Genomic DNA, 19,047 nt, shown 5'->3' with positions numbered 1-19,047 from the left:
GCCCAATAGACAGAGTGGTGCCAAATTTCAGCAAATGGCCCAATCCGAATCATAATGGAAGCCTTGAGCCTTGTGCTTCCCTGCAAACCCATTCATTTATATCACCCGCCACATACGCCCCCAAAGATTTTCACTCCTATGCTGTTGACGGCTACAGCTCGCGATCCGCAGCCTTGGCCGGCTTCTCACTGTCCTCCTCCTTGAGATCGGTGACCTTGCCACCCTTCCAGCCCAGAGCGGCAAGACGCTCAGTCAGGATGGGGTGCGAGTAGTGATAGCTAGCGTACATCCAGTCAGCATCCATGGTGCTAAGGTTCTGGATCTGCAGCTTGAGCAGCGAGGAGGCGAGCTCATCAGAGAATCCGAGACCCTGGGCGAAGGCATCTGCAGAGAGAAGGCAGGATTAGTAAAGGTTAGGTGTGAAACCAGAAGGGACAAGTGACATACCAGCCTCGAACTCAAATTTGCGGCTCAGGATGTTCATCAGGAGCTTCACGACGGCGTCCATGGGTGCGAGAGCATCCGAGAAGAGCAGGAAGCCGATCATGATAGGCTGCTCCTTGACAAAACCGAAGGACTGGTAGAGAGATTTGTTGTTGACAAAGACGGAGAACAGAGCGAAGATGTAGAACATGTGGAACTATAGAGCATATTAATAAACGATTCAAGATGAATGGATAGCTTAGGTTTCTCGTATACCTGGGCAATGCCGAAGAGCTTGGTGGTGTGGCTCAAACTCCAGTGACCGAGCTCATGGCTCAGGACGGCGACAACCTCCTGAGACTCGCTCTTCTCGAGCAGGGTGTCGTAGATGACAATGTGCTTCTTCCAAGGCAGACCATAGAAGTAAGCATTGCTGTGGGCGCTACGCTTGCTGCCATCAATGACGTGCAGCTCCGAGAGGGGGAACTTGAGCTTCTTGGCAAGGTTCTCAACACCAGTCTTGAGCTCACCAGGCTGCAGAGGGGACAGCTTGTTGAACAAGGGTAGGATAGCAATGGGGTAGATAGTGATGGCGAAGACCTGAACGAAGACTCCAAAGAGCCACAGGTAGTAGAAGAAAGAGTTACCAGTCTTCTGAACAATCTTGAGGACAGCGCTGATAATCGGAGTTCCCAGAACAATGCCCAGCATCTGACCCTTGAGCATATCCGTTACCCAAAGCTTGAGAGTCTGCTTGTTGAAACCGAACTTCTCCTCCAGCACGAAAGTGTTGTAGTACGAGATCGGAAGCGAGAGGATAGTGCTGAGGATGTTGAAACCGAAGATGAACAAAAGCGTTTGCGAGATCTCGCCCTGGAATCGATCGGGGAAGTACCGCGCCAATACGAAGCCCGCGACACCCCAAAGCTTGGGAAGGATATCGCCGTAGACGAAAACAAGATTCTGGATTTGACCATAGAGACCGGAAACGATGCCAAACTTAGCCTTGGCGCGACCATACGCCTAAAAATCCATTGCATCGCTGATAAGCATCTGTACACGTTCCATTTATTCGTTGCGCGACGTCATACCTGACTTTGATCAAAGACCTTTTGGGTGACCTCACCCTCGAGGACCTTAGGAGCCTTTGTCTTTTGGAGAACCTTATACTGTCGGAGAGACAGGAGGCCCTCAAGGACGAACTGGCCCAGGGAGAACCCCACGAGCACGTTCTTCCATGGGAAGAGCGGACGGTCGAGAAGACGCGCGAGTTGCTAGTGATCATGGGGCGGTCAGTGACGATTGTCCAAAGAAACACCTTGAAATGAGAACTAAACCACTCATTTCTAGAATCAAAGACTCACCTCAAGAATCCACATGGTGCAGATGCGCGACGTTGTTAAGGGAGAGATGCTCGAAAGGCCAAAGAAGCTACTTTGTTATTGCGGGTTGCCTTAGTCAGATTACTGGGGCCGGGACTCGGCGATCAATGCAGGAACCAGCATCATTTAGACCCTGCTACTTGACAGTATCGAACCATTTCTTTCTGTTTCTTTACTTATTGTAGATTCTTGCTTCGAAATCTGAATTGAAAGTATGAGATGCAATAAAATTCTTCATTTTCCATAGCACTTATTCCGCCCCGCTATGGGCTTTGAAGCAAGACCTGTATCCATCTACATCAGGCCTGGCCATGCAGACACAATAACAAATGAAAAAAGAAAATCAGGTAAAAGAAGCCTCTTCAATACAACTCCCTAGAACACATAAAAGAAAAAGAAGTACACTCCTTCTTCGTCAACGTGACTCATACCCTACCCCGTCTCAATCCAAACCCGCCAGCATCCTACTGTAAGCCATATCGAAAGGCTGCAGGTATATTCAAGGCGCCTCATTGGACTAGGAGACGGTGTAAAATTTTCGGAAAAAACACTCCTCTCTATTCAGCCGGGGGAATCTGTAAATGTCATGCCTTCACTTTTTCCGACTCGTCATAACCGTAAAACTTTTTGCGATCGTATACCGCGGATCGTGAACCCGAGTGAAAGCGAGCGGTTGGAGTGCCGTTGACGAAGGAAATGACAGCATTTCATCTGCCAAATTTTCCTCATACAACATCTCTCTTCCCGGTTTCCGACCACTCGGGACTGGACGTCACTTGAGACACACTAATTTAGTGCGCAATAGGCTCGATGGTGTTACCACTGTGAAGAAACGGATGGTTAGCCATGAACATATCAGGAGAAAGAATTTGCAAAGGGATACATACGCAACAATGTTGGCCCAACCAATCAGACGCCAGTGCTTCTCGATTCTTCGGCTGATGGCAATCTTCTCACCAATCTCCGTGCAGGCAGGGCTGGTCAGGCTGAGCTTGGCAGCATCGGCCTTGACACCCAGAACCTTAGCACCGGTGGCAGTGGAACCAATGTTAACCATCAGAACCTCGTTCTTAGCCAGCTTGGCAACCTTGGCTTGCTTGCCATCGGCAGTCTTGACACCAAGCAGGCGGCGGAGCAGGAAGTAGTTGACCTCGATCTCGGTGTAGATGGCAGGGAGGCGGCCACGGTGGCCAAGGACGAAACCGACCAGACGATCAGCACTGCAAGAAATTAGTGAGGTTCGAGAGAAGGAATGATGTGAGCAACACATACCGGCAGAGGGTGGGATCAATGCGGGTACCAACACCGATAAGACCACCGGGGGTAGCGAAGCGCAGAGGGTTGTTCTCGGCGAACAGGGACTCGATGCGGGAGAAAATGGGACGGCACTGAATGTTACCGGCCTCATCCTTGGTGACGAGACCGGGACGGATCTCAATCTCATCGTTCTCCTTCAACACACCCTGAAGAATGGAACCACCGGCAACTATGATTGAAACCATTAGCGACTTGTCACGAGTGAGATAGGCCTAGAGTTTCGGCGAAACTTACCACCACCCTTAAGCTCATCAATCTCCGCACCAGGCTTGTTAACATCGAAACTTCTGATGACCATAAGCTGAGGAGTCTCGCTGTAATTCCTGATGGGCATGGGCAGAGAAACGAGAGCCTCGTTGACGGCGTCGATGTTGTACTTCAACTGAGCGGAGATGGGGATAACGGGGGAGCCATCGGCGACGGTACCGCGGATGAACTTCAGAATAGACTGGTAGTGTTGCAGAGCACTCTCCTCGCGCAACAGATCGACCTTGTTCTGCAGGATGACCATGTGGCTGAGCTTCATGATCTCAATGGCAGCCAAATGCTCGGAGGTCTGAGGCTGGGGGCAGGTTTCGTTTCCGGCAATGAGAAGGAGGGCAGCATCCATGACGGCGGCACCTGACAGCATGGTACTCATGAGAATATCGTGACTAGCGAAAGGCGAAAAAAGATATTAGCTTATTCCAAGCTTCTCGGCCAAGATAACGTTGCCAGTAACTCACCCGGGGCAGTCAACGAAGGACACATGGCGCAGGAGACGGTATGTTCCCTCACAGCCATCACGCTCACAGGGTGGGTCAATCTCCTTCGCACTGTTGTAGCTCTTGTAGCATGTTGGCCGAGGGCAAGCGGGATTGTCACACTTGTAGATCTTGGCGTTCGCATAACCCAGCTTGATAGTACTTTCAAGATGATTCAATGTTAGCGGCTGACTTCGATAGTCCAGAGCATAGAGGGCCTCCTACATGTTACGCTCCAACTCGTTCTTGAATCGGACGGTCTGAACCTCTGAAATAGCTTTCACAACCGTACTCTTACCGTGTGCGACGTGCCCTATTGAATTCGAACTTGGTTAGTAACCGAGCTCGCGAATGGCACGTCCGACCTATGGCAGCCTTACCGATGGTACCGATGTTCTGAGTAGCCTGGCGGGCAATGACTTCGGGGGACAAGGGCGTGAGTGTGGAGAGATCCAGGGTAGTTGGGTCGGGTTGCTCAGGGAGCCAGGGACGCTTGGGAGCCTCGGGAGGCGGGGCAGCGGACTTCTTCATCGCGGACTTGAGGGGCTTCTCATCGAGAGGCTCCTGGTCGTCAAAATCCTGGGCGTTGGTGGCATCGAGGTTGGGGCTGCCCGGGAGGGACTCATCGGAGAAATCGCCGTTGGTAGCCATATTGAAAAAATCGATCGCGCGTTCAGCAGCGGTCTTCCCAGCTTCAAATATAGCAAGCGGAGTGGCTCTTTCCCGTCGGATATCGAGAAAGCTGGCGGGAGAAGGAGAAGGTTCCGGTGGTGGACGGAGGGAGAGGTTGGATGAAAATTGCTGGTGGGCGGCGATATGATCGAAGAATGTAGTGGTGGTGGGGTTTTGTGCAGTGGAGAGCGAGCGGGCGGTGTCCCTCTGGCTGGGCGGGAACAAAGAGGCTACAATGTGCTACTACCGCTACGTAAGGACGATGACCAAGGCTGTTTATTAGGGATGATTTTGAAACCTTTGAATATTAACCATCATTAGTTGTGATAGAAATTTCACGACATCTCGCTGAATATTTTGTATCTGGGGTCGACTTTCTGTTTTCAAGATCAGTGTGGCTTTGGCCGCGGGGGTTGTCTGGAAGTAGTTATGAGTCAAGTGTACACAGCAGCTAACTACATATACTACGTCTGTCTCTTCCTCTTAACCTGTAATACTAGTAATTCAAAATAATCCAGGAAAATGAAAATGAAATAGATAGCTTCATGCAAACTTGTATGCAAACTTTTATTTGGCGTGTCTCAATACATCCGGGTCTAACAGTACAATGGGTATATACAATGGCCGAAAACACCGGCACAAGCAAATCACTCGTCATCCTCATCACTCTCAGATTCCTCCTCTTCCTCTTCGGACTCTTCATCCGCCGAGTCAAAGAGAGTCGAAGGATCCTCAGCCGGCAGCATAATGAAGGCTGCCAGGCATGTGATGCGGTTTCCGGTCTCATATGTCGTCAGGAGCTTGCCAGTTTGGCGAATTGTATCCTTCGACTTCTTTGCAGGAACCAGAGACTTTCCATTAACCTTCCACACACGAACGACTCCATCGCTGTTTCCAGTCACCAACAGGAAGTCGTTGCTGATCTCAGATGCCTGCTCCTCCAGGCTCAAGACCTCGAAATCCTTGATACGACCGGGAAGACCTGCTTGCTTGCCACCAACCTGGGCCACCGGAGTAGCGTGGGGAATGGTAGAGTCATCACCCTCCTCGGCATCTTGCAGAACCGTAGTCGAATATAAGATGACACGACCATCCTCTGTAGAGACGGCGAGAAGGTCTTTCTTCTCGTCATCGTCACCGGCCAAAGAGATATATTTCATTTGGTGAATCTTGCTTCGAGGGCTGGGGAGAAGTCTGCACTTGGGAGTCGAGTCCTATATTGAAACATTAGAATGAGACACAAAAGTGTGTAAATCAACTCGAGTAAACTTACAACTCCAAAAACCACGGCACCCCATTCGAAAGCCACTGCGAATTCTTCACCGGCGGCATTCCATGCCAGACGGCGACCCTCTCCACTACTCCATTTGCCCTCCTTGACACTCACGAGAATCTCTCGTCCAAAGTTCAACACACCGGCCTTTTTGCCCGTCACCAAGTTCCAGAGTCGCATACACTTCTCACCCTTGCCCACGCTCAGCATCAACTTCATACTGGGGTGGACCGCAAAGTGGTTCACACCAGATGGAGCTGCACCTGGCGGCGCTGTGTCACCGCTGGGGCGGCCTTGGACCTTAGGGTGTGGAGCTTTGATGGTCGAGACAACGGACCAGTCACGAGTTTTGGAGATGGAAATTTCATTATCCTCACCGGCTGCAAGCAGCTTGCTGCGCGAGGGGAAGCTAAGGGCAGTAATGCTGGCCGAGTGGTGCAACAACGATCCTAGCTCACGGTTCTTGGGGTTCTCGAGGATTTTGTTTCCGGCCAATGTCGGCACCGAAGGGTATTCATCGCTCACGGCGGGGGAGCGGCTGAAAGAGAGTACAGCTGAATTCTCTCATCAGTCGATCCGGAGGCCAGGAAGACCTTTTGAGCGTCCGCCGAGTCGGTGGCTTTGGGCAGCGGGGAGAGGGCGAGGCAGCGAATTGCGGAACCATGGGCCTCGAACAAGAAAGTGTCGACGCATTGAATTGAAGGATCGGACTCGTTAGAAGCTTCGTCCTTGGTGTTCAAAGTGGAGGCCGCGAAACCAGCCGTGAATCCATGCAGCACTCGTTCGTAGGAGCCTGTAACCACTTGGATGGTAACAACTGCATCGGGAGCTTGCGACGGGGTCGGGGCCGATTTGACTGTTTTGGCGGGGGTTTCAACAGGCTTGTCCTCCTTGGAGGTATCGTTACGCTTGCGCTTGACCATGGTCTCAGACAATTCAAAGATGGGTTATGGGGGAGATGCAAAAGCTGGGCTAGCAGACGAGCGGCTTTCCCGTAGCATTTTTTTTCTGCGTGTTATCAGCTTCACTGATAGGAAAGTGGATGCCGTGTTGCCTGAATGGATGTTGGCCTTGACACCTTAGGGCCGGATAGCCATTGGCCTTAATGCCTTACTGCCTTACTGCCTGACATCACCACCGTGGAATGCCTGAAAAATCCTGATCCTTGTCATTGTGCCTGAGGTGTCGACCAGTTCGCAAGCGGCCTTGGTGGAATGCTGGTCATGAAAAGCCTGAGGCTGTAGAATTACACACATTACATACAAGTTGCACCTTCAACCAGTTGGTGCTGCATCGCCAAACTTGACCATGATACTTTCTCTTTACCACTAAATAGACCGTAGAAACTGCTTAGCGAAAATTGTTACAACTGGTTTAGTCCTAAATTGCGCCCCCAGAAGGCGGTCGTGATCCCCTTTGCTTTGCTTTGCCCGTTCCCCTTGAAGCCCTTGGCACGCTGTAATTTTACTGTACCATACCTTCACCACCACCCGCTCCCCAGCGCTTCCCTTTTTTCCCGTGCCAACCCGTACAGAAAAGTCCTCCCTTTCTTGCCTCCCATCGCTTCACGCGACAACAACATCTGATTTCATCATTTCGAGCGATTTTTCCAATCTGAATGACCTTGGTCAATCCACTCCCTTCCTCCCCGCGTTAATCGGATGCTGTTTCCCCAAGATAGACCTCATGCTCCGCGACGAGCTTCTCCGGTCTAAGAACGATGAGATCGCGTAAGTATCAATCGCAAAATTCGAAAATTCCTGAAAGAGACCTGTAAGGCCAGCGGACGATGGAGTTTTGGCTAATTTTGGCCCAGAAACTGTTTGTTGTCGCGCAAGCGAAAACTGACCGAGTTGTATTATGCGACCGTGGGTTTTGAGGGCGCGACCGCCGACTCTCTCTACCAGCAGAAAGAACAGGCCTTCCTCGACGCCAACGACCTCACCAAGTAAGTCCCTTCTCTTCTTCACTTCACTTGATTCTTTTGCATTTGGCCGCCTCTATCAATAATATTACGCAATTCAAAATGCGCCATATACTAATGCCTCCCGCAGAGGGCGTTACTTCGACGAAGCTACCCTGCCGTTGCCTACCCATGTGCGTGCGCGTTCGCCGACGAGGAAGCCTGTCACGCCTGCTATTACCGCGGAGGTAAAGTCTCAGCAAGCTGCTGGGATCACTCCGCCACCGACAATCGATGGTCGCGCCGCTCTGCCTCCGCCTGGGACAAGTCCGCAAGGCGGGTCTAACTTGGCCGCAACACCTGGCGTTGCATCTATCCCACAGGTTGCCCCGGAATCAAATCAACCAGCTGCGCCCGTTCTCCCGATTGCCGAAGGCCTCGAAGTCTCTACCGCGACTGCACCATCCACTCAGCCCGTTGCCGATCAGAAAGCGAACATATCTGTGCCAGCGACCCGTCTCGGCCCTCAAGACCACAATGCAGCAGAGCTTACGGTCTCTTCTGGTGCAGCGCAACTCGCTGCGGCAACCGGAACAGCTCCCTCCTCTCTAGAAATTCCTCCTACCAACCTCCCCCGCAAGAAATCGGACGCGCGACCCTCTCTCACACTAGGTCCTTCACACCCCGAACAACCTCTCTCACCAGCGTCATCAATCGACCCTTACTCCACAAATACTCCTATTCCTGTCGCCGCATCACCCGATACTAGCCCCGGAGAAGAGGTCGCCGAGGTCAGGAAGCTTGGCCGCCAAAGCCCCAAGGATAGCCGTTCCATGCAACCCCGTCCAGGTCTCATCCCGTCGACGCCAGATGAGCAACTACGAATGGAGGAAGCTCAGTCACTACGACGGGCCAGTACCAATGGCCTACCGTTGACCGACAAGGCCGTTCAGGAAACTGCGAAGGCCCCCGCCGATCAAGATCAAATGGATGTCGACCAGGAACCTTTGGTCGCAATCCAGGAACCAAAGCTTTCCACTAGAACGGTTGCTACTGGGACGGAACGACTGTCTCCTACTGAGCAATTGACAACAGATGGAGGTCAGCCCGTTGGCGAAACACCTACAGAGACCAAGAAGCCAGTATCGCTTCCACCCACTCAACCCGAAATACCCCAACTGCGAATGACAACTCGTGTTTCGTCTGGAGCCATCCGCCATAAGTCTGTTTCCGAAATCCTGGGCGAGACCCCAAGGCATGTGGCCCACGACAAAAGTCATGCAACGGTTGAACCCCAGACGCCCGAAAGTCTTGCTCGTATGCGGTTCAAGGACCGCAAGGACCGGGAGAAGGAAAGAACCAGGGTTTCAACCGTCGTTTTCCCCAAGCAACCTTCATCTTTGCAAGACAAGGCTGAGTCTATGGACCTTGTGAGCTGGGACTCGGGCGATGCGGTTGCCAAGTTGAACGAGGAACAGGACTATCTGTTCACGTTGTTCTTGAACAGAGCTTATGCTCCCCCGAGAGGAACCAATCTCAACACTCTTCTCGCATCCGCCCACAAGACGCTAAGCACGTCCAATCACCTTTTGGAGTACCAAGAGCAGATGGACTGCCGTACACTTCGGCGCATCTACGCCCTGCAGAATGCCAATCGATGGCCTCTTCGGCAAATGAAGCGATCAGCTGAACCCCCTCGCTCATTTAGCCATTTGGATGTCATGTTGGATCATATGAAATGGATGCGCACGGATTTCCGCGAGGAGCGGAAGTGGAAGCTAGCAGCAGCGAAGAGCTGTGCCGATTGGTGTGCGGAGTACGTTAATAGCGATGACGAACACCGCTCACTTCTTCGTTTGAATGCCAAAATCCCCTCGCCAAGATCAGTCGGATGCGATGCATCGAAGCTTGGCGTGGCGTCCCCCTCGGAAGAAACAGGCGACGAGACATTTGCGGCATCTCACCCTACCCCTGATCTAGTACCATCCGCTGAAGAGGAATCGGTCAGCGATGGGTTCAATGAGGAGCCTCGGCACGATCTCCACGATACCGTGGCCCCTGCAGCTATCTTCTCATTGGGCTCTGACGAATTCAATTTCTCTATTGACATGACTCCTTCGGCAGAGAAGCTACTGGACGAATTGCCATTTTACGAGCCTGTTCGCTTTGTCCGCGAGACTCAGAAGCCCTCCTTTAGAGACCTTCCGGACTCCGCTTGGAAGCAGGACCTACTTCCGGTTTCGAAGTTTGCTTCTACCAAGATCACTTTTCACCAAGACGATGAGCGTCCCCGTAAACACACCCGATATGACTATTCTCAATACGGTTCTGCCTCAGAGCATCGCATCGCAGATTTGCCGCCGGAGCAAACCAACGTCGCTCTCTTCCGTCCAGAGAACAAGCCCATTCGTGATCGCATCCACCCTGGTCACTCCTTCCGGCCCCCCACCGAGCATCCAATGCCGTCGGTTGGATTTTTCGAATCGCGGCAGTCTTCTCAGTGGACCGTGTCAGAAGATGACGAGCTCCGTCGTCTGGTCAAGGAATATTCTTACAACTGGTCTCTTATCTCTAGTTGCCTGACTTCACCATCAATTTTCACGTCTGGAGCTGAGAGACGGACCCCTTGGGAATGTTTCGAGCGCTGGGTGGGCCTGGAAGGCCTACCAGCGGATATGTCTAAGACGCAGTACTTCCGGGCTTACCATCAGAGACTTGAGACTGCCCAGCGTACTGTCCTGGCTCAACAGCAGGCCGCCCAGCAGCAACAGCAGCAAGCGGCCAACAATGGTCAGCCACAGCAGCCCATTCGTCGGCGAACTACTCAGCCCTTACGCGTGGACAGGCGTAGGTCGTCAAGACATCTAGCATTGCTTGATGCCATGCGGAAGCTAGCCAAGAAGCGGGAAACGATTTTGCAAAAGCAGCAGCATGCATCTCATCTCGCTTCGTTGAGGAAGGCGAATGAGGTCAACCAGCCCAAACCTCCAATCTCCTCACCGGCAGAGTTCAGTCGCCTTAAGCACGAACGAGAGATGAAGCTCCAGGAGCGACAGGAGCAGTACCGACAGCAGATGATCGCTCAGCAAAGGGCTAGCATGGTTGCTCAACGTGGCGGGCAGCTGCCTAACCAGCAACAGCCACCGCAGCAAATGATGAATGCTCCGGGCAGGCCCAACAATCTGCCTCCGAACGCACCTAATGCCGCTATGGTGAACGGTGCTCCGAACGGGATTCCTGCTGGGATGGCTCCTAATGTGGCTGTCAACCAGGCTCGTGCTCAGGCCATGCAAGGTATGCCAGCTGGGGCAGCACCAGTCAACGGGCAAATTCCAGCCAATCCAATGGCCATGAAAATGATGCCTCAGGGTCAGATGCCGAACGTGGGTGCCCGACCTGGAATGCCGATGCAAGCATCTCCCGATAACGCCCGAGTGATACGTGAGGCGAACCGCTTGCAAGAGCAGCAGCGTTTGTTGCAATCCCGCCAGCAGCAAGTTCCTCAACCGACCGGACAGCCTCAGCAGGCCCAGCAGCAGTTCCACAATCAACAGTTTGTGCCGCAAGGATCGCACTCTCCGAACCTCAATGTGCCCAGTGTCAATGGCGCCCCCAGCAACCCTGCTATGATCGCTGCTCTACAAGCTCAGGGTGGTATTCAGAGCCCATCCTTCCACAACGGCACTCCACAGGGAGTTTCGACTCCCTCGCCTCGCATGGCTCAACCCAACCCTCTGTCGGGTGGCGTGGTTCCTACTATCAGTACCTTCCAGAGTCAGATTCAAAGGGCCAACCCTAATCTTCCTGCGGACCAAGTAAACAAGCTTGCCACTGAGCGCCTCAACCAGTATCAGCAACAACGTATGTCTCAACAGGCCGCCATGAACGCTGCCGCGGGCGGTATGAACAACGTGCAAGCCAATTATCAGGTTCCCCACGACGGGAACTTCCAAGCTCCTCAGCAGCCTGGCATGCCAAACGGTGGTTCCGCCATGCAAGTACCTCAGAATCAAGGGTTCTCTCCAATGATGCGTGTTCCTCAAAACAATCCACAGAACCGTGTCAACGTCACCAGCTCGCCAGCAGTGAATGGGGCCGTTCCCCAGGCCAGCCGGAGTGCAACCCCACAAACCCAGCGCAGTGGCAGCGCCCAAGCTGGTGCGGTGCAAGGCTCAAGTAAGAGCCCACACCCTCCCCCTGCCCAGACAGCGAGCAGCTAAGAAACCATGTTGGTTTGACGCACTGCTTACGCTGCTTTACCCCTTCCTCTTCACATGTACATACTTCCACCTTTACCCTTTTTTACTTTGATTTATTTCCCCCCTGTTCTTCTGCGTTGGTGGTCCGGGATATCATCGGCGCACCTTGCTTTTATTTTTACCACCCCCACGCCATCCTTGAAATCTTCCCTGCGTGCTCGGATTCCACCTTTACTCTTGTCCGCCCCCTCTGGCGTGTTCATTAATCTAATGAACCAAATGTGGCACTGGCTTCTGGTTACCAGTGTCCTTGAATTATGTTGGATTTGGGCATGTATTATCTTCTGGGACGGGCGAAAATTTTGGGTCGGTTTTCGCTACACCCATTCACTCACGAGTACGAATTGTATGATTAGTTTCGAATCTTATCACCCCGTATTGACTCGATTGTATCCGTATCGTGTAAGCTCTCATGGTACATACGCTGTGCCACTGGCACTTTACCATGGGTATAGTAAGAGGATTATTCTCGTCTAACTAGGGCTTCTCAGATCCGACAAAGGAAGATCAACTGTGGTGTCTGCGGGGATTCTACCCACCCAGCACACAGCCACAACAAGTCATCTGGTATGCTCGACATGTTTATCAAGTGCAATTACGGTTTATCTGGCTTTCCTGCTCCACTACTTATATCTATGTGCTGTCCTGTCTATCACATACGACCATAGGGTGTGGAGAACAGGGCTTCCCGTCCGCTCAGCCGTACTTAAGCCACGCACCATTTGCCAATCCTAGCAAATAAAATAGTTTAGCTTGGTGGGGAAACGGATGATCGCCGCTTCATGGTCGTGCGACTAGGGTGAGCGAGGGTGAGTGCACAATAGACAGGGTAAGATGAGGGGTGAGACCGGGTGAGACTCACCCTCTGTGCACGACCACCGTTAAATGCTGTAGGCCTTGTACTCTAGAAAAATAGTCCAATCGATGCTAAACTGCAATCGATTGCACATGAAGGCTCATACCATAGAGAGACAATGAACTAATAAGCTGTCATAGTCTAAAGCACGGACATAGCTCTATTTGTGCAGCCAGGAGACCAACGGGAATCCATCACAATTACACGGGTCGTTTCAAAACAGTCGAGACAGGCCACGTAGTCCGGCGCTTTAGAGTGCGGACGGAATCGTTGGTGTCTCCAAAAATTAGTCCCCCTGATCATGAATAGCCCAACAGCTCAAGATTCTCTTCGCACTTGGTACAGCCTCGATCGAATTGCATTGAACCATTTCGTGAACGCCTTACCTCCGCTGTAACTGTGGACGCAGCACTCCTTTAGACAAACGTCCAGTCTTTTTCATTGGATCCCTAGCTTGCCCTCGTTGTATAGGAGACTCATGCTGGGTTACGCCAATGTCACGGTGAACATGAATACATCGTCGTAAGTGCAACTTACCGTGTGGTGTTATTCTACACGTTAGAGTCGAGTTTGGATTACGCTAGCAATCTTCATACGAGTCGCTTATCACGTAAATCAAGTCTCAGCTTGCAGGCAATGTTGGAAGGTCTCTCAAGAGCGAAATCTCCATTAGTACTATATAGACTTGCAGAGCAATAATACTTTTCGTTCGAGAGTCCACCATCTCGAAAGTATCAACTCTCATCCAGAGGGAGGTGTTGAACCTCGTAATTTGGAAGACTTCAAATCACATTGCCACTCAAAAGCAGAGGAAAGGAGAACATTGACGAAGCAGCATTTAGGTGTTGAACCTCTCAATAAAAATCATATGAAGGATGTCAAAAAATCTTTTTAATCAAAAACAACGAAGACGTAGTCAGTGGCGTAATTTAAGCGGCAACGGCCGTCAATGCAAAAGGAGCGGGCACGTTCTCCGGAGGGTTGTTGTACAATATCACGAAGTCACTGTCGAATTCAATGCTGGCAATCGTCCAACAGTCTGACACAAGCCTTTGCTTAGGCTCATCGAGGGTATAGCCTGAAACATACTCGTACGGTAGAAAACCATATCCTGCTTGACCAAACCTTGTGCTCCAGGAATTCTTGAACTTGAACCGGCGAGTATAGTCATCATAACCGACAAGCATGACAGAGTGGCCTCCAATGATGTATCCTCCCTGTTTTGGCATATCGACCAGTCCAGAATCCATATGATCATACAGGTTCGAGTAGCACCAAAAGCCAATGTCGACAGGGTAGCCAGCGGCGATTGCCGCACGGAAGGCATCCACAGAAGTGTCAACATAAGCTGCTTTCACAACTTGGTTTGTAGAACCTCTGCTATAGGAAGCTAATGGAGGCTCCACTGCGAATTTTGAAGTATCGTATGGCCAATCAGTTTCACCAGCGTCGCCGTACGTATATAAAGCCTGTATTGCCGAATGCACGTAAGCCCCTGTGTCGTCGCTAGCGGGCCATCCGAGTACTTTCACTCTTGTATTGTAATACAAGTAGAGCTCCGACCAGTCTGGTATTTTATCATTCCGTTTAGCAATATGCTCAACGATTGCGACTGCTGCGAACGCGGTGCATGAACCAATATCACCCTGATCTTTAACAGGCGAGTCATACTGGCTCAGATCCTTCGCGCTTGGAAGAGCAGTTGAGTCAAACTCGGGTTTGAATGTGAACTTTGGCGCTCCTAGCCTTGCACTTGGCGGTGATGGCCTCCAATTCAGAACGTATGTCTTCTTCGCCTCTTCCTTTGTCAATCTCTCAGGCATGGTGAAACTGGTTGGGTGAAATTATGTGGAACTAGGAAAAGGTTAAAATATTTCAAAGAGGAAAATGTCCAGGAGAGGCTTGTAGTGAATATAGAGGAAATCTTGAATAGGACGGTGATATTTAAACATAAACCAGCATGAGGAGTCGCATTCTTATATAGGTTTCTAAGTCATAAATCATTAGCTTTCAGAGTATTCTTTTCCTAAGTCGAGACCTGCCCTCGCTCTCAATAAGTCTGCAAACGGATAGATTACGTTTTTATGACCTAAGGAGGCTATAGCATATGACCAAATATCGGTCTAGAATCAAAAAGCCAGATGTTGATTATGACTTAAAGGTGGTCGACCATCTTATGATGACTATAATATCGGTCTAGAATCAAAGAGCCGGAATATAATGATATTTGGTGATAAGGGCGTGGAGCTGGGGCATATTTAGGCTAGAAGGACATAATAACCTAATGTATCTGTTTGCAGACCTACCAAGAGTGAGAGAAGCCCCACATATACGAATTTCTTCCAGGCAGAGACCAAGATCCAGTCCGACTTCCTTATCACAAGATATCATCAGATTCCGGCTCTTTGACTCTAGACCGACATTGTAGTTATCATAAGATGACCACCCTTAACATGCTTGCTCGGCAAGAACTATAGATTCATTATGCCTGTTCCAATACCTTCAACAGATTGACTACACATTAGGACTTGAATTTACGTCTTAGTCGACTAGATAACGACACCTGAAAGCCACATAGGAGTACTCATCTGCAGGAGCTATGATTCTATCTGAATCAATATATAATGCCGGAAAAGCCTCTTAAATTAAGAATCCCTTTTAGAGGTGATATACGACCTCTAATTTGCCGGCTCTTAAACTCGATGTTTCATACCACTCCAAAATGACACCTATAATTCCGACGATGTGGAGCATTGCACTGCTTCTAAGTGGCAAACCTCTCCGCATTCTGTCGTTGGTTAGATATGTTGTGCACGGTAATGTTGGTCTAAAACCTTCCAATCAGGATCATAATCGTGATCATATCGTAGAGCATGGTCACAGGTGGTAAAATTAAAGTTTCAGGAACTTTCCGCTCCCTTCGCGCCCAAGAGCCGTCTGGCCAGATGGGCCGACAATTAGATGTCCGATGAGAGAGATCCATGCTTCTTCTCGCAACTTCCGGCATTACTACGGCGTATCTGCAGCTAGAAACTCGTTTTCAGAACATGCCGCGGCCATGACCTTTTCATGAACACATGCAGCGTCCTAGGCCTGGATTCGGTATTCAAGTCCTTTGAGCGTCTCACCTGCATATTCCCTTTGCATTTGAATTGTGACACAACAGAAGCCTCGTAATTGGTAAAGAAATTACACTGTATTTGTGGCGCCTTGCTGTGTGCTGGTTGTCATGATGGTGCCACTGAATAATCATCTTTAAAGTACGGGCCGCAACGGAAGGGCTTTTCGCGCCTATCATTGGCCATTGGCGGATACCGATCCCACCGAGCCGCGAGTCGTTTGCATGCAGAAGGCAGTTTCGTTCGCCCACTATCTGACGACTACCGGACTGTCGCGAGAATTACGGAATCTTCCTGTTAAGACATGAGGTTAGATGCGGAAAAAAGCGAGCTTTCGGACTCGAATGAACCATTGGTCCCTCCTGAGGCTCTGGACCGGCCTGTTGACGAAAGCGCACACCCTCACTCAGAAGAGGAGGATAAACCAAGCGATAAATCTTCTAGAAAATCGAGCAAGATAAAAGTGAGGAGCAAAAAAACAGTTTGAATCTTTGCCTTCTTAGAAACCAAGAATCTAGCGGAGGAGTCAGAGCGTGTGGGGTACTACCCACCTCAGACAGAAACCTATAATAGCCAGTAACAGGCTCCCCACTAGATAGTAATTTTTGTAAGGGGCCTGTCACCACAGGATTTACCTTAATTAGGTAGTGCAACGAGCCTCTGCTACAGAACTTCTTGACGAATTTATGAGTCAGATAGCTCGGGCATGGAACAGTTGCAGCTCCAGACTGCAAATCTTGTGTTCACTGAATTGTACCCGAGCGGCATCATAAGGAATCTAGACGTCGTCACCTACAGGATAGAGCATCAACGGTATTCAAATACTTAATTTGATTAAGGTTCACACAAGTGAGTCTTGAACGGTCTAGATTCAGGAAAGCTTGTAATGACATCCAGGGCTGCCGAGGAATATCCTGCCATTTTCGGCGTAAAAACCTCTGGACGCAATCTTTTTGGAATTATCATATGATTTATCGGGAACCGTGGGTCAGTCTTGCTTGTCCCATAGCTCGGGCCGATCCCTTGTATTGACGGCTGAACGATCCGCACGGCTAAGTCGGGGTGACCCGAAGAGATATCGCGTGAATTGCGAACCACGGTTGGCTCAAGTTCTTATTTGAACTTTTAATTTTGCCGAAATTGATGTGATGTGTGGTCTGTTTGTTGGGAACGGAAAACCCTACAGCTGGTGGAAATTCGCTACTGGTCGCCCAACATAGGGACCTTTCGCCAATCACCTTATCCCGCAGTAATGCATGGGTCAAAAAACCAACCTGCTAGGCATAAGCACTATAACAAAGCCTCTATAGAGGCGCGACACTCCATTACCGCCCGACAATTTTCCAATTGAACGTAATCCAGTTCTTAAATGGTACTAGTCTGGAAGAGTCGTCGTGCCCAATAATAATGTCGTGTACTGAAGGGTCAAATTAATGGTGTAATGGTGATAGCTTTACCAAATATTAGAATCAACGTTCAAGAATAAAGCAACTTGGACTAGACACACGGTTACTCAATGAATGACGTCGTGCCTCTGTGTGTTACAGTAATGGCTAATGGGGTCCTCTTTTGGCAGAGTGAATTAGATCTAGTCTCTACCTTGGTATGATTGATATAAATTTCACACAAGGGAGAATCCAGAACATACCGAAACATTAAATTTCTAGAGAAAAATCTTCCCGGACTTATCTCTACCAGACTAGGTAGATACAGTATCTGTTCAATAATGATCGACCGAATCTAATCTAAAGTATATCTATCTGCGGTTTAGCAGGTGGCACCTATAAGACCAGGTCCTTCTAGCCAAATTATGCCCTAGCTCTACGTCGTCATTACAAGATATCATCAGATTCCGGCTCTTTGATTCTAGACCGATATTGTAGTCATCATAAGATGACCACTCTTAAGTCAAAATAATATGATCTATCCGTTTGCAGACTTACTGAGAGCGAGGGCCGGTCTCGTATTAGTAATAGAATATTTTGAAAAGCTAGTTAATGATTTACGAATTAGAAACCTATATAAGAATGCTATACCTTGAGCTAGTTCATATTCCATTATTACCAACCTTTTCAAGAGTTCACTTTGCCAATACTACAAAGCAAGGCTCTTCGAGATTTATTGTCCCCTATCGAAATATTCTTATTCTTTTCTAGTTCCACATAATTCCAACTAACCTATTTCACCATGGCTGAGAGAGCTGAGAGAATGACAAAGGAAGAGGCGAAGAAGACATACGTTCTGAATTGGAGGCCATCACCACCAAGTGCAAGGCTAGGAGCGCCAAAAATCACATTCAAACCCGAGTTTGACTCAACTACTCTTCCGAGCTCGAAGGATCTGAGCCAGTATGATTCGGCAGTTAAAGATCAGGGTGCCCTTGGTGCTGATACCGCTTTTGCTGTGTTAGCAGTTGCTGAAAACATTGCTAAACACCACAAAGGCGAGTTTGACTGGTCAGAGCTCTACTTGTATTACAATACAAGGGTCAAAGTTCTTGGATGGCCTGTTGGCGATGATACAGGAGCTTATATATCATCGACAATACAGGCATTAACCACATGTGGCTGTGCGAACGAAAATGACTGGCCTTATGATGTTGCTAAATTTGCAGAGGAACCGCCAGCTCCCTCCAGTAGTGAAGGGGCTATAAGTTCGGTGAAAGCAGCCAACATAGATCCTACCGTGGATGCCTTCCGCGCTACAATTTCTTGTGGATTTCCAATTACCATTGGTATTATCTGTTACTCAAACCTTTTCGATTCCTTTGATTCAGGGGTTATTCCTATGCCAAAGCCTGGTACATGGATAACTGGAGGACACGTTATCTCGATAGTCGGGTATGATGACAGCTCGCGCCAGTTCAAGTTCAAGAATTCCTGGGGTATAAGGTGGGGTCAATCAGGATATGGCTTTCTGCCATACGAGTATGTTTCGGGCTATACTATCGATGAGCCCGTCCAAAGGCTTGTATCGGACTGTTGGACGATTCAAAGTATTGAGTTGCAGGGAGGTTCGGTAATTATCGGAGGATAACAATATGGACAATTGTCATGAATTGTGGGCCTTCCGTATTGAAAGCCCCATAGCGTTAAATGTG

The 19,047-nt window shown here is 49.8% G+C and overlaps 6 protein-coding genes across 6 annotated transcripts; 2 read left to right on the top strand and 4 right to left on the bottom strand.

Moving 5' to 3' along the window:
• Positions 1-151: 151 nt before the first annotated feature.
• On the bottom strand, positions 152-1,802 carry N7473_005576 (zinc metalloprotease; the record flags this gene model as incomplete). The annotated part of the gene is made up of 5 exons (XM_057151516.1): positions 152-384; positions 448-640; positions 700-1,446; positions 1,515-1,697; positions 1,788-1,802. 5 exons carry the CDS (start codon positions 1,800-1,802, stop codon positions 152-154), a joined length of 1,371 nt encoding a protein of 456 aa, XP_057009321.1.
• Positions 1,803-2,596: 794 nt separating this feature from the next.
• On the bottom strand, positions 2,597-4,516 carry N7473_005575 (translation initiation factor eIF2 subunit gamma; the record flags this gene model as incomplete). The annotated part of the gene is made up of 7 exons (XM_057151515.1): positions 2,597-2,627; positions 2,693-3,025; positions 3,078-3,291; positions 3,357-3,775; positions 3,848-4,027; positions 4,091-4,178; positions 4,246-4,516. 7 exons carry the CDS (start codon positions 4,514-4,516, stop codon positions 2,597-2,599), a joined length of 1,536 nt encoding a protein of 511 aa, XP_057009320.1.
• A 668-nt stretch (positions 4,517-5,184) lies between these two features.
• On the bottom strand, positions 5,185-6,733 carry N7473_005574 (putative 60S ribosome biogenesis protein Mak11; the record flags this gene model as incomplete). The annotated part of the gene is made up of 3 exons (XM_057151514.1): positions 5,185-5,751; positions 5,811-6,364; positions 6,472-6,733. The coding sequence occupies 3 exons, from the start codon at positions 6,731-6,733 to the stop codon at positions 5,185-5,187; spliced, it is 1,383 nt and encodes a 460-aa protein (XP_057009319.1).
• A 763-nt stretch (positions 6,734-7,496) lies between these two features.
• Positions 7,497-11,933, top strand: eaf1 (MYB and HSA domain protein; the record flags this gene model as incomplete). The annotated part of the gene is made up of 3 exons (XM_057151513.1): positions 7,497-7,540; positions 7,627-7,758; positions 7,865-11,933. The coding sequence occupies 3 exons, from the start codon at positions 7,497-7,499 to the stop codon at positions 11,931-11,933; spliced, it is 4,245 nt and encodes a 1,414-aa protein (XP_057009318.1).
• A 1,824-nt stretch (positions 11,934-13,757) lies between these two features.
• Positions 13,758-14,651, bottom strand: N7473_005572 (C1 family peptidase; the record flags this gene model as incomplete). The annotated part of the gene is made up of 1 exon (XM_057151512.1): positions 13,758-14,651. The coding sequence occupies one exon, from the start codon at positions 14,649-14,651 to the stop codon at positions 13,758-13,760; it is 894 nt and encodes a 297-aa protein (XP_057009317.1).
• Positions 14,652-18,134: 3,483 nt separating this feature from the next.
• N7473_005571 (C1 family peptidase) lies at positions 18,135-18,983 on the top strand (the record flags this gene model as incomplete). The annotated part of the gene is made up of 1 exon (XM_057151511.1): positions 18,135-18,983. The coding sequence occupies one exon, from the start codon at positions 18,135-18,137 to the stop codon at positions 18,981-18,983; it is 849 nt and encodes a 282-aa protein (XP_057009316.1).
• Positions 18,984-19,047: the final 64 nt, after the last annotated feature.

This window comes from Penicillium subrubescens (assembly GCF_028828155.1).
Source record: "Penicillium subrubescens strain IBT 31985 chromosome Unknown utg000004l_segment0_segment0, whole genome shotgun sequence".
NCBI lineage: Eukaryota > Fungi > Ascomycota > Eurotiomycetes > Eurotiales > Aspergillaceae > Penicillium > Penicillium subrubescens.
This window is presented reverse-complemented; position numbering and strand designations above follow the sequence as displayed.